The 14,154-nt window shown below is 32.1% G+C and overlaps 1 protein-coding gene and 1 non-coding gene across 2 annotated transcripts; both read left to right on the top strand.

The window, feature by feature from the left end:
• TRNAE-CUC lies at positions 1-73 on the top strand. Its single transcript has one exon. It is a non-coding gene; the product is annotated as a tRNA-Glu (tRNA).
• Positions 74-3,741: 3,668 nt separating this feature from the next.
• On the top strand, positions 3,742-8,410 carry LOC112527936 (external alternative NAD(P)H-ubiquinone oxidoreductase B1, mitochondrial-like). Its single transcript, XM_025138799.1, has 10 exons — positions 3,742-3,916; positions 5,021-5,294; positions 5,426-5,632; positions 5,996-6,246; positions 6,399-6,618; positions 6,784-6,888; positions 7,148-7,411; positions 7,501-7,622; positions 7,823-7,942; positions 8,082-8,410. Exons 1-10 carry the CDS (start codon positions 3,837-3,839, stop codon positions 8,167-8,169), a joined length of 1,731 nt encoding a protein of 576 aa, XP_024994567.1. The 5' UTR covers positions 3,742-3,836; the 3' UTR covers positions 8,170-8,410.
• The last annotated feature ends 5,744 nt before the right edge of the window (positions 8,411-14,154 follow it).

Genomic DNA, 14,154 nt, shown 5'->3' with positions numbered 1-14,154 from the left:
TCCGTTGTAGTCTAGTTGGTTAGGATACTTGGCTCTCACCCAAGAGACCCGGGTTCAAGTCCCGGCAACGGAAATTAATGTCTTTTTAGGTAAATTAAAATTTATAATTTATTGTTGTTTTGGTCTCGTAGATTATATTTAATCACAATTATTTTCTCTCTTATCTACCTATACGAATTTCAATTTCAATCCAATCTCAGTTTTTTATCGTTCATTAATGATCCAATCCAATCTAAAATATTTATTTGGAGGAGATTGACAATTTATTTTTCTTTTTAAATATTTTTTTCAAAAAATGTTGTCTTTTTCACAATCTAATTGATGAGATTGTTGATCAAGTTAGTCTTACAATTTGTTACTATTTTGATCTTTTGTATTTAAATGTAAGAATTAGTTTATGGACAAAAATAACAATAAGTTGCAAATAATAGGGACGAAAATTTTAATTTTTAAAGCACAAAGAAAAAATTGAAATTATTAACAAACCACATAGACGAAAATCGTAAATTACTCTAATATTTTGAGTAAATTACACTTTTGATTTCTATGGTTGTCACTCACTATCAAGTCTCGTCCCTCTTTTGAACTAATTATAGTTTTGAGTACTACGATTGGCATTTTGTTTCCCTTTTGTCACTATGGTTGATACTTTGTTTTTGCACCTTTGACTAACTTCCATTACCAAAAAACTCATTAATTTAGAGGTATTTTAGTCTTTTATCGTATCTATAATACCCCAACACCAGTTTCCCTTCCCTTTTCCCCGTGTCCCCTCCTCGCCCCAACGCCTCCTCTTTAGTCGACAACCCCACCCCTCCTTATCTGATCTGAAACCACCATCTAAGAATACCATAAATCAAGATCTAAACCTCCATCGAATCATATTCTCCCACTCCCTTTCACTGTGACTCCCCATATGATTCACCATGGAGATTTGAAATGGATGAATGTTTTTTTGTATACAAATTTAAGAACAATTTAGTTCCAGAAATATAAAAAGGGAAATACATCGATTTCTAGAAAAAAAAACCACCTGCAACAACCTACAAACTCATTTTGGATCGAAATATATTGTGTGAATCATAATCCCTGGTCAATTTTTAGAAAAAAACAACACAAATTTCTTGCTTGTTTTAATTTGGGGAAAGAAACGTATGAATCACAGTCCTTGTCAACACTCCATAGCCCTCCCTAAAACAATAATTTTGTTGTTGTTCATACACAACAAATCTGGTGTTTGAATTCCTCTTATGTGAACTTTTGGTAGCATCTATTGCGCTAAAGAATGGCTTAAATTGGACATGGGCGGAGGCAGAGCATAGGGAGTCTTGGTTAGAGGGGTATGTGCGGTATCATCGTCTGTCATGCAAACTTATTGTAATCTAATTTATATATAATATAGTTAAAAAAATCTTTTAGAAACAAAATGTTGTTGCATGAATAAAATAAAACGAAAGTACAAAAATTTCAAAATTATCATGTGAATATGAAACTTAATATTAAACTTATGTGGATCAATTGTGGGTGAACATGAACTAGGTTCTTCATTATGATGACAGATGAACAACTCAATCCAATATTTATGGTTTGAAAAATTTCATCGCAACCAAATCCAATTCAAAATACAACTCAAACCGTGTGGGTTGTATTGGATTGGGTTGGTTGGATTGAAACTTTATTATAAAATGGTGTGAACCAAAGAGGATATATCAATCAACAACAACCGTTTTTGATGTCTCCAACTTCGATGTTTTCTTTGCCTGAAGTTTAATCATTTAGTCTTCAATTAAGCACAAATCAGACACCACCACTAGATAGAGCTGATTCAAACTTCAAAATATTCATGTTGTTGCTATCCTTGATCAAACAAACAAACAAACAAACAAACAAACAAACAAACACACACACACACACAATATTGTCATTTAAGGGGCTGTTTGGATCATGGGAATTGAAATGAATTGAAATGAATTGGAATGTCCAATCCTTTGACCAAATTCTAAATAAAGTGTTTGGTTCATTAAATAAGACTATGGAATCCTTTCAATTCCAGTCGATTCCTTCACGCACAGATTTTACAATTCCATGGCAATATGCTAGGATTTCAATTCTTTTCCTACAGATTCCTTCCCTAATCCAATTCCATGCAACCAAACGCAATCACAAGGCATGGTCAAATTCCATCAGATTTCATTCAATTCCCTCAAAGTCAAATTCATTTGATGAATTCCAATTCCATCGAATTCCATTCTACGAACCAAACGCCCCCTAAGGGTTTTGACTTTTTTTGGGGTGTGCGCATGGTTGGGTTTGGTTGGTCGGTTTGAAGACATTTAAACAACTCAACCTAATGTTTGCAATTTATAAAATCTCAATCTATTTGGGCTGGATTGGGTTGGCCGATTTTTTATGCACCACTGTGTGCAACACCAAATTTGTTGTTTTACGATTCACTGCATCATTTTTGGTGTTAAACATGATGTGTCCATTTACGCACTAGTTAACATGAATATAACATTAAAAGTGATGAAGAGATGTGGAGGTTCAAACAAGAACAATGTCAACTTACGAGAGAAGGCGAGAACGCATATGTCACAACCATATGGTTTTAAGGAACAGTCAGACCTTTGAGGTTGTCGGGCTAAGCATGCGTGCACGTAACCCTTGGATTAACCGTTTCTTAATCACATGTGATTTTTAATAATAAATAAGTTGATCATATTCTCGTTTAAACATGCCTCAATAACAGATGCGCTAATAAAACAACTAATAAAGATCATCAAGATTATGATTTTTATCTTTAATTATTTGATTTGTTTTTTTAAGAGGAGTTAATTCTCCTATTATTATATTTTTTGTTTTTATTCTTATAATATAAACATAATTATGTTTTCTTATATAAAATTAAACACATTTAATATTGATAGAATATATTTTTAACAAGATTACGATTTAAAATCATAAATAAATAAAAGATTTTTATGAAACCCCGTACATACGATCATATAACATGCCTGACCATTTTTTATTTTGAAAATTAACCAAAATAGTCGACCTTTCCAACTAAATTTACTTTTTAGTTGCTTATAAAACGGAATTTCCATTTTAACCATTGCTTATGCAAATAGCTTATGCATTTGTGTAAAACCTATTTTCCAACGGATGTAGTTAAAAAAGTGATTATAACCACTTTTTATAAATAACATATAAAATATATAAAAGGTAAACTACAAATTTGGTCATTTGCATAAAGACAAAACACATAAGACAAAAAAGATAAAAAGACATAAATTTCTGTTATTTAACAAAGTCCTTGAGCAGATATCGTTTTCAAAGCAAAATGTAAACAATAAGAACGATAGATATAGTTATTGAAGTCTAGGGATCAAAATTGTAGTTCACCTTACAAAAAATAAAGTATATATTTAAAAAAAAATATTATCTTTTAAAAGATAATTATTCTTTTTTAGAAAATTAAATAAAAAATTATTCTCTTCTAAAAAAAGTCTTGATATAAAATAAAATACTACTTTATGTTAATTTTTAAGAAAATTAAAGATTTTGAACAAAATAAAATATTACTTTATGTTATTTTTTGTAACAAATCGTTGAATGATTGAAGCGTTTTTACATTTTATAATGATTGTTTCTTTTTCTAAAATAATTTGATTGAAGACAACACCTGAAACGAAACATGCGTATGATGTATAGGAGAAAAGTACGGTGTGCCATTTATCCACAACTACCCCTCAATAAGCCATCGATGTATCCAGAAAGCAGGAGCCAAGCTCAAATTCCCTTTCAACTGTCATAACAGAACACTTCCATTTCATCAGATGAAGCTTTTCTCCTATCTCAACAAAGCTTTTAATGGCTTCCCCTCTTCCTCCAAGCTTCTCCTTGTCTTCTCTCTCAGGTTCTTCTTCCCTTTCGCTATTTTCTATGTTGCCTCCTATTAATTACACTGTCAAATTAGGGGTTCTTTTGTGTATCTGCTCACTTTCTTTGCCTCCATCTTACAACTAGTTTCAAACTCTTCACACCGACATTGCGCTTGGGAAAATCTAAAATATATTTGTGGTCTCTGATATGTTTAAAACATTAAGATCTGAATTTACCGGCTGGGATGATCATCTGGTTTTGATTTCCGATTCTGCTTATTGTCGAGTGCTTATGTTTCACTTGATTATCTGTAATGAAAACACTGTACATCTCACTACGTCGGGTTATGATAATATTTTGTACAATAATAGTGCTCCAAGTAGTAGATCAGATTAGGGCTTCTACCTGTTGGAAACTCAATTACATATAACTGCTTCTTTTATTTTACTTAATAACCACAGAAACGATTACAACAAACAGATCCCTTATGTACAAACCGGAAAGACACAAATGAAAGGTCACAACCTTTCACAAAAGACACCTTGACAGTTAACTATAACTGTCAACCATAAAACAGAAAATAACTAACATAACTGTCACTAACAGAAGTTACAGTTAATGACAGAAACAGATAAATAGCAACCATTCTAAGCTTAAATTCAACACTACCGACCAAATGCTGGACCGACTGAAGTATTCATGTCTTATTATCTCACTCAAATTCGCTTCTTTTCATAAATTAACTTTAAATGATCTGAGAGTCTACACATATGTTTACAATTTAAAATGCAATGGTGCATTCTTGAACAATATGGAAGTATTGAAATTTTGTTTTGGTGGAGAACAAAACTATGTTAAAACCTGTAAGAGGCATATAAAAAATCGAATATGCACTATGTTGGAGCTTATACATGTGTTTTACCAGCAACCTTCATTGTTTAATTCCAGAAATTAGTTAACCTCTTTGTACGGGCAACTTCTGATAGAGCTCTCAAATTCGTTCATATTGATTATTTTTGGAGCAACAAGTGATGTTACTCGTTTATGAGCCCGAGTCATGTAATCATGTAGTCATGTGTTCTGCAATTTCTAATTTTACTCTTTTCATGTGATTATCTTTCTATGTTGGTCTCTGCAGTGGTGGGGGTCTTGTTGCTTACTCAGAATCACAATCAACCAGTGCCACAAACAACACAGAACTCGAACGATTAGCAAATAAGAAAAAAGTGGTTGTCCTTGGAACAGGATGGGCTAGTGCGAGCTTCCTCAAGGACTTGGATATTTCTTCATATGATGTTCGGGTGGTTTCTCCACGAAACTATTTTGCTTTCACCCCATTGTTACCTAGTGTTACATGCGGAACAGTCGAGGCACGGAGCATCGTGGAGCCAATTCGTAACATCGTTAAAAAGGTGATAATATTTCTTAAAGTAGAAACCATCAAGGGTTTTCATGGCATTGTCTTCTTCTTACTTCAACATGAATTTCAAGTGGTTTTTTCTTCATGTTCTGAAAGAACAAATGATTCTCTTCTTCTTGATAGAAAAATGGAGAAATTCAATTTTGGGAAGCAGAATGCACCAAGATTGATGCAGCAAAGAAGAAAGTTTTTTGTCGCTCCAGTATTGAAGCAAACTTGGTGGGAAAGAAAGAGTTTTCTCTGGACTATGACTATTTGGTTATTGCAACAGGTGCAGAAGTAAATACCTTCAATACCCCTGGCGTCGTGGAGTATTGCCATTTTCTCAAGGTAGCAATCTTTCTAGTATATAGCAGTGGCTGACTAATGCAATATTGAATGGAGGTACAGGCTACCTTGAGTCTATTTGTTTGTAGAAGACCAATAGTGTGTTCCCATCTTATTAAAAACTCAAATGCTCCCTTACACTGTATGACAATCTTGTAAATGTATCAATTGTCAATAGTTCAGATATTTAATGTTAACCTTCTCTAATCATTTTCCTAGCCTTCTTTTTCTTTTAAGCGAAACTTTTAGAAGCTATTTAGGTGCACCATGGCTGTGTAGGAGAAACAAAAGTATATATCTTTTGCTAAATTTATTTCGATGTTTTGTGTATTCCTTTACTAAAAAATGCCATGAACTACAAAGCAGGAAGTTGAAGATGCTCAAAAGATCCGTGCAAGTGTAATAGATTGTTTTGAAAAAGCTATCCTGCCAGAGTTAACCGAAGAAGAACGGAGAATAAACCTCCACTTTGTAATAGTAGGAGGGGGGCCAACTGGAGTAGAATTTGCAGCAGAGCTACATGACTTTGTCTATGAAGATTTAGTCAAATTGTATCCCATGGTTCGGGATCTGGTTAGCATAACAGTCATCCAATCTGGTGATCATATTTTGAACACGTAAGCATGCAACACATCTTTCATTTCATTTACATTTTTTAACATGGTTTTTCCAATTGAAAAAATATTTTGAATTGTCCATCATCTTTCTTCCTCCTCGAATCAGATCTGTGCAAAACTTAATACTCCAGTTCTATTTTTATGTTTCGTAGGTATGACAGTAGAATCAGCTCATTTGCTGAAACAAAATTTGCTAGGGATGGTATTGATGTATGTACTGGATGTCGAGTTTTGAGTGTAACAGATAAAAACGTTAACATGAAAATTAAGTCTACTGGTGAATATGTTCCTGTACCTCATGGAATGGTTGTTTGGTCAACTGGTGTTACGACGCGGCCGGTTGTGAAGGACTTCATGGAACAAATTGGCCAGGTTTGCTACAACAGATCTCCTTTACTCGTCTGATCGTCTATACTCTTATTGTGATACAGTGATACTCTGAAATTTAATGCTTTTCATTGAGCTAATTAAATTTCTCTAAAGGAGTCAATGCTATTAACTTGTATGGCCATTAGTGCTTTATTATCTGGCATGCAGGGAAAAAGACGGGTTTTAGCGACTGATGAATGGTTGCGAGTAAAGGGATATGAAGATGTTTATGCTATCGGTGATTGTGCCACCATTGATCAGCGTAAAGTCATGGTATTTTCCTTTTCTTTTCTATACTTTTAGTTGGCTGCAATGCCCTGTACCAACTGGCAAATAAAGACTAGGCCTCGGGGCTCCTCAGGCCAGTGTAGATTTTCCTGGTTGTTATCTTCAAGGCCTCATGAGATTAGTCGAGGTACATGCAAGGTGGCCCAGACACCCATGGTTACAAAAAAAACACCGTGTAGTATTCCTTGTGTTATATATAATATATATATAGTGTTATATTTGTGTCCCATGCCATCTCTTGTAGGAAGATATTGCTGCTATATTCAAGGCAGCTGACAAGAATAACTCTGGCACCCTGAATGTGGAAGAATTTCAAGATATGATTGATGACATACTCATTCGTTATCCCCAAGTTGATCTCCATTTGCAGAGCGAGCATCTTTCCAGTGTGACCGACCTTTTAAAAGATCCGGAGGGAAATGCTAGGAAGGAAATTGACATTGAAGGATTCAAATTAGCTCTTTCTCACGTAGATTCCCAGTTGAAAAGTCTCCCTGCAACAGCTCAGGTACTATATTTATTTTAAGCAAAATAGCTAAAAGGGATCACTTTTCAGTTTGGCCTTCATTTTACTGTCAATTACTATTTTTGTCAAAGGTTGCTGCCCAACAAGGTGCATATCTGTCAAGGTGCTTTAACAGGAGGGAGTTATGCAAGACTCAACCAGAAGGTCCTCGCCGGTTCCAGGGTCAAGGGCGTCATGAATTCATGCCCTTTAGGTACCCTTTGGCACCGATTTGTTTTTATGAAACTTGAGGTAGTACCCTTTTGGCTTTTGCTGTGAGGCCATGGGCCTTCATTTATCTGATGTGAGAAGAATCGTGCCCACAAAATAAACAAATTAGAACGGACATAAATGGTGTAAACTTCTAGTTCTCTATGTTGACTCTCTTAACATTTTTGTTTTAAATCGATCAAGGTATAAGCATTTTGGGCAGTTTGCACCTTTAGGTGGAGAGCAGGCAGCAGCTGAACTGCCCGGAGATTGGGTTTCTGTGGGTCGTAGCACGCAATGGCTCTGGTATTCTGTTTATGCTAGGTAACCAACTTCCTGTTCTCAACTTATATCTTCTGTTATATCTTATTGGTATGATTTCTATTTTGAGACCTACAAAAGATGAACAAAATTAATAGTTTCATTTCCATTATTCGATTTATAATTTTCTTTCCAAATTCAGCAAACAAGTAAGCTGGCGAACAAGGGTGCTAGTTGTATTTGACTGGACGAGGAGATTCATTTTCGGTCGAGATTCGAGTGGAATTTGAATCATGTTGGCTTGGTTTTAGTTTCATCAGTGTTGTTTGATGCAAAATGAATCCCCAAATATACATGTGACAACCTTCCTGCAAAGCCAAAATGTTTCGAGGCATCTTTGATGTTTTGTTGCGAAAATTATCTAATCAGGATCCAGCTTAAAATACGATGTTTACTTATGTTTCGTTTGGTAATATTTAATTTTCAAATGTTATGTTTGCATCTATATTAATTTAACGGTATTGTGATTTTTAGATCATCGCCAACAATTTATGAGAATCTGGTCCCCTTCAATTAACTTTTTTGTGTTTTGTTTTCTCGGTTGCGGGTTTTAAAATCGGTAAACCACAAGGGTGGTGTCTGATTGGTTTGAGCTTGACTCTAAAGGTCAAAAGTACCAGGAGGAATAAAAATCCCTTTGTGGCCACGGAGGTTCAAATGCAATGACTCCGGGCTATCTACAAAAGCAGGTGGTCGCCCTGAGATTAATCGGCTCGTATAGCGGGTTGTATATCCAGGTTAATAAAAAAAGGTATTTTACGATCGTTCATATTTCCAGAAAATCTTAATCATTTTACAAATCGTGTAAAAGCTACTTATGGAATTGTAAACTTGATTTGGGTGTTTCGTGATTACATAAAAAAACGAGTAATGAAACATAAAATTCATTCTCGTTTTCATAAATCCAAACCATTTGTAACACCATTATTTATCCGATTTAGAGATTTGAAAAACATAAATGAAACAAGTTCACTTGCAAAAAAGTTGGTGCAGCAGTGAAAAACACAAATGAAACGAGTTCATCTTCAAGAGCTCCTATCCCACATCGGGATGAGTGGATCTCGTTCATAAACTCCATATGGGTGAAGATTGTCATCGGGCTTGGTAACTTGAGCCTATAACTCGAGTGAGGGAACCAAGGTGGTTGGATTCTGATTGACCAAGTGACTCTAGATTGGTTGGATTCAGTGGTTGCAAAATCTGGCTTGTCTGGTGCTTTATTCGCCCAAATAATCAGCTATAGTCTCCTAATGAACACTCATCTTTTTATTTATTTTCATAAACGAAAATTTTTAAATGGATACTAAAACGTATATACGATCGTGTTACGTGTGCTCATTTTCCAAATGTACAAAAGAATCGACTTAAGATATCTATTTTTAAATGTGTATCAATAATAAACTTATATGTTCTTTTATCAACTTCTTTAATTGAAATTATGCGAGTAATAGCATCTTTTTCAGAGTAACTCAAGAATCCAAAAAGGTAAGATTATCTTCTTGTTTGTCTTCATCTTTTTTGACGAGCGATCCCTCCAAGTTGCAATGTCTACTTGTGCTTAGAAATTTGTTTTCTAAAATAAATTGTCGTCATGGAGAATGATGTTTTTTGTAAGAGCTTTGGTGCTCTGTTCAATGTGTTGTAGTTGACCGTAACGTCTTTCTTAGGATAAAACTTTTTGCTCGATTGTTGTTCGTAGATTAATCTATATATCTCTGTATTATACATTTTGGTTCTTTAGCTCAAGAACACGTACAAAATGACAAAACTAGAAGAAGATAACAGTTCTTTTTGTTGTCTAGGTTAAAAGTTATATTACAAATTCGGAGAATAACGGCCACAGGTAATCAACCATAACAATTAGTGCTTTTATTGAGTTTGTTCTTTTTCCTAACAAAGCAATAATAAAAGAAACAACTAAAAACGTTTCAATAACGATTACACAAAGTGCAACCCTTAACCTTTGGTTTATCGACTCTTTAGCACAAGTTTTACATATTTTCATTTTCATCATTTGATATCAAGAATACTCTCGTTCTTGTTTTCTGCTAGACGAAGTTTACATTACAAGCATTAGGGTTTTGAAACCGAGGGTCTTTCCTTCAAGTTGTTCATTAGTAGAAATATAGTTATTCTGATCTCACTCTACTTTAAGTGGGCATGCTCTAATACTTGTAGAAAGTTTTTGTTGTATAAAGCACTCGTAACTTCCAGTTAAAAATGATTATTTGCAGGTTTGGACAAGCTATTTTTTGTCCATCGGCGATAATGTGGCAAATCCAGAACCTCTTTTTGTGGGTTGATAACTTTTCTTATATCTTATAAGTGGACCAGGTTTGCCTATAGGATAGTGTTGTGTAGGGATTATATTCAGGTAGTGTGCCAATTTATAAGATCCATTCTGGTTCACAAATCATGTTTAATTAAGGCTTAATATATAAATATCAGGGCATAGCCAAAACTTAAATTCAAAGGGGCTTAAAGAATTCAGATTTAACATGTCGATTGAACTTATTCAAATAACATGTTAACATGAGTATATGATTAATGTTATTTTTCGTGAGATTTTAAGAGGAAGTTTGTTTGGTAGATGGAAAAACAAACAAAAACTATGAATATTATGACTTTTATTTGTAAAATGTTGGAAGAGAGAATTTTTTTATATTATAATGTTATTTGAAGTCAAAAACTTATTTTTTCATTAAGTGAACCACTATTTTCACTAATTTATTAATATATCATAAATGACGTGAATATAAATATAAATATTATATAATATTAGAAGGGTACTCGTGCAATGCATCAAGACATATTTTTATTTCAATATTTCGTTTTATTTTTTATCCATGTCGATATAATACGATTTTATGTGGTTTTGAGAAAGCGATAATGTTTTTATTATTGAATAGAATATAAATTTGAAAAAATCATATAAAATTTACAAAAAATATATCAATATTAGTATCAAATTATCTAATTAAAAGTTATTGTTTATTTTTTTTTAATTCAAATTTTTTATTATAATTTAATTTAACATAACGAAATAACTTAATTTAGGTTTAATAATATTTTTTATAAAGATAATAATTAAGTATTATGTTAGAACCCAATAATTATATTTTAAATTTTTATATTTTAAAATGAGATGTTTATCCTCTATTTGATTATGTTTATCCGCAGTTAATTACACGAATTCAAACATAGAGTTTTAATAAGTTGTACTTATGCACAATTTACTTGTAATCTTGAATTTTAAGTAATATGCATTAATAGACAATACTTTATGCATAAAAAAATATTTTTAAGAGTTTTTGTCAAATGCTTTATAATATAATATAGATATATGGGTGAACATAGACTTCATAAATCGGGACAAAAACTAACCTTATGAAAAGAGTAAACTCTAATTTTGGTCCTTGAAATTTAGTAAAAGATCTGAAAATAGGACTTGAACTTTGAAAAGCCTAAAATCGTTATTGTGGTTTTCATCTTGCTCTCAAAGTGGTTCTTTGTAACACCCCAAGATCATATTTGTATATAACATGTTTAACCTCCTTTGATTAGTGATAATATATCATTTATTTTTTTATTGTTGAAGTTTTGCCCCTCAACGTCAGTAAGACTGATAGAACACTGTTAAAAATAAATTCAAAAACTAAATGTTAGATACTATACAAAATTAATCTAAAAAAAATTAAAATATATAGTGTTAAACTTGATACTAGACAAAAAATAGATTTTTAAGTTAAATTAAAAATATGACGAATTTTTACCGGTTGCTCCATGGTGGTAGGTGACGGCACACGGTGGTAGGAGGTGTGTTTCTATAGGCTCTAGTGGTGGATGTCGGTGGGGATGATGATAGTGGTCCTCTCCGACTGCCTATTTATATAAACCGTTACGTAATATGATAAAATAGATCGTCAAATAGTCGTCAAATCGCCGTAAAATCATATGCCACTAAATGACAAAATAGCGTTCAAAGTAGGTGGTTATAAAAATATGACTTTTTTCAGATATAATATCTGATTTTTATCCTCCCATAATCAAATACAAATAATTTTTTTCGTATCAACAATTATTAAAAAATATTAACATTAAGTGATTATAAAAAATATAATTTTTATAAGAAAATATAAAAACATTCACTGGTTCATTTATGCTTTTAAAAGAAGTAGTAAAAATTATAAACCTTGATGCGATTTCATATTGTGTTAAGGATTGTGATGGTAAATAGTGTTTAAGGGTTACGAGGTGTGAGAGTAGAAGTGTTTGATTTTATAGAATAAAACCACAACATTTGGTTCTAAAACAGTCAAAAAACCAGTCAAAATCGTCCCTGTTTACTGAAAAGCACCTTTTAATTGTCAAATCGATTTTCTCACTAGAATACAAATTAGTATTCAAACTTGTAAGCCAGATCACCCCCAGGGGAAGATCCTAGGATAGGTGGGGGCGATCCCCCTATTTAAGATAAATCATATATTTGTCCCCTAAATCAAATACATGTGAGCCCTCAAATCAATTAATTTTTTTTTGTATTTTTTTGAGTCAAAAAATGTTGGATTGCCCCCTATGGTCAACATGTCCTCCATAAGCGATCTGTGTGGTTATTTTGTGAAAAACTTGAAAAAATAATTATTTTATTAATATATTAGGTATTTTTTAATTATTTTGATGAAAAACCCTTTTAATAATCAAAAGAATTTAATTACTGAAAACTAAAAATAAATAATACTGACATTTAAATAAAAACAAAATAAATAAACTAGGACAAAGAGGGGCCAAAAGATTTGATACCTTGTCCTCCTAAACCAAATTTTGCCCCATCAACTTTCCACTAACATTTTTTAAAACAAAATTCTATTTTTATTTTCAAAAACTTTTTCATCAATTATATTGCAATCTGCCCCGTCTACTTAAAATATCTTATAAAAATCCCTCATTTAATTTGTCGTTTAAAGTTCACATCATATTTTTCGAAAACAAAAATTACCTAACATAAAAACATGAGTTTGTTAAAAAAAAAATGAAAGATGATTAACATATTACATGATTTTTATATTCTTTTTAAGTATTCGATATTGACGTCATTTTGATTATATTGATGAAACCTTTTTAATAATGTATTTTATGATAAAAGATATTTGGTTTTATTATAGATATTTTATGAATTAGATTAATTATAAAAAAAATATGACGAGGTAAGATGAAAATATGATGAAAGAAGGTCGAAAATGTAATTAGAAAAAGTTGTATGCCAACTGGTTGGTATATACCAACGCTTTCATCAAAAAATGTTTTATCCAATGCATAAAAAGCTTTTCTATAACTTTTTATGTATCGGATAAAACACTTTTTGATGAATGATAATTACTATGCAAATTGCTATATGTCTACTTCCATTGTGATCATAGTATCACAATGTGGAGATATACCTAACAATATACACCATATTGTTTGTGTTTTTTACAATGTAATTTCAATATGTTTATTATTATTATAATGTAATTTTAGTATATTTATTATTTCAAAACTTATTGTTTTAGTGTTCACACTATACACATAACTTGATAGTTAAAGCGATAGTATCTCCTAGGATGAGCGGGATGGGAGACGTGAGAAAAAGAAGTGTGGTTACAACTTTTAGAAAGAGAGATTGATATATAATTATAATATCTGATTTTCCTAAAAAAAGATTTGATGAGTTGTCATTAATTATGAAATTACTAAATTAAACTTTTGTATTTAATTAAATCAAATTAATTAGTTCAAATAAGTGGAATACAAAAAATCTCATAAATCTTATAAATTTAATAGTTCTCAAGTAATTAAATTCGTATAATAGGATATATATATATATATATAAAATATCTGTCTCAAATAGATAATTACGGTAGATTGAAGATAATTATGCTTTGTATATATCTCCTTATATTTGTACATATTTATACCATGTATATCAGATACATTGTGATCCTTGTAATATCTATATATTGGAAAGGAATATAATCATGAGAGTCACACATTAATCCAAATTCTGAATATATATATATATAGAGAGAGAGAGAGAGAGAGACAGAGAAGCGATCAAATGCATACCACCCAATTTGTACAAACTGTATGGAGTTTGTACGGTTTGTACAAATAACGTGTGCAAAGTAAACCTCCTCCTCACTCACTCTTTCTCTCTCTCTCTCTCTCTCTCTCTCTCT

Source organism: Cynara cardunculus (genome assembly GCF_001531365.2).
Source record: "Cynara cardunculus var. scolymus isolate 2C chromosome LG 15, CcrdV1, whole genome shotgun sequence".
Lineage (NCBI taxonomy): Eukaryota > Viridiplantae > Streptophyta > Magnoliopsida > Asterales > Asteraceae > Cynara > Cynara cardunculus.
Note: the sequence above shows the minus strand (reverse complement) of the source record. Positions and strands in the feature narration are given on the sequence as shown.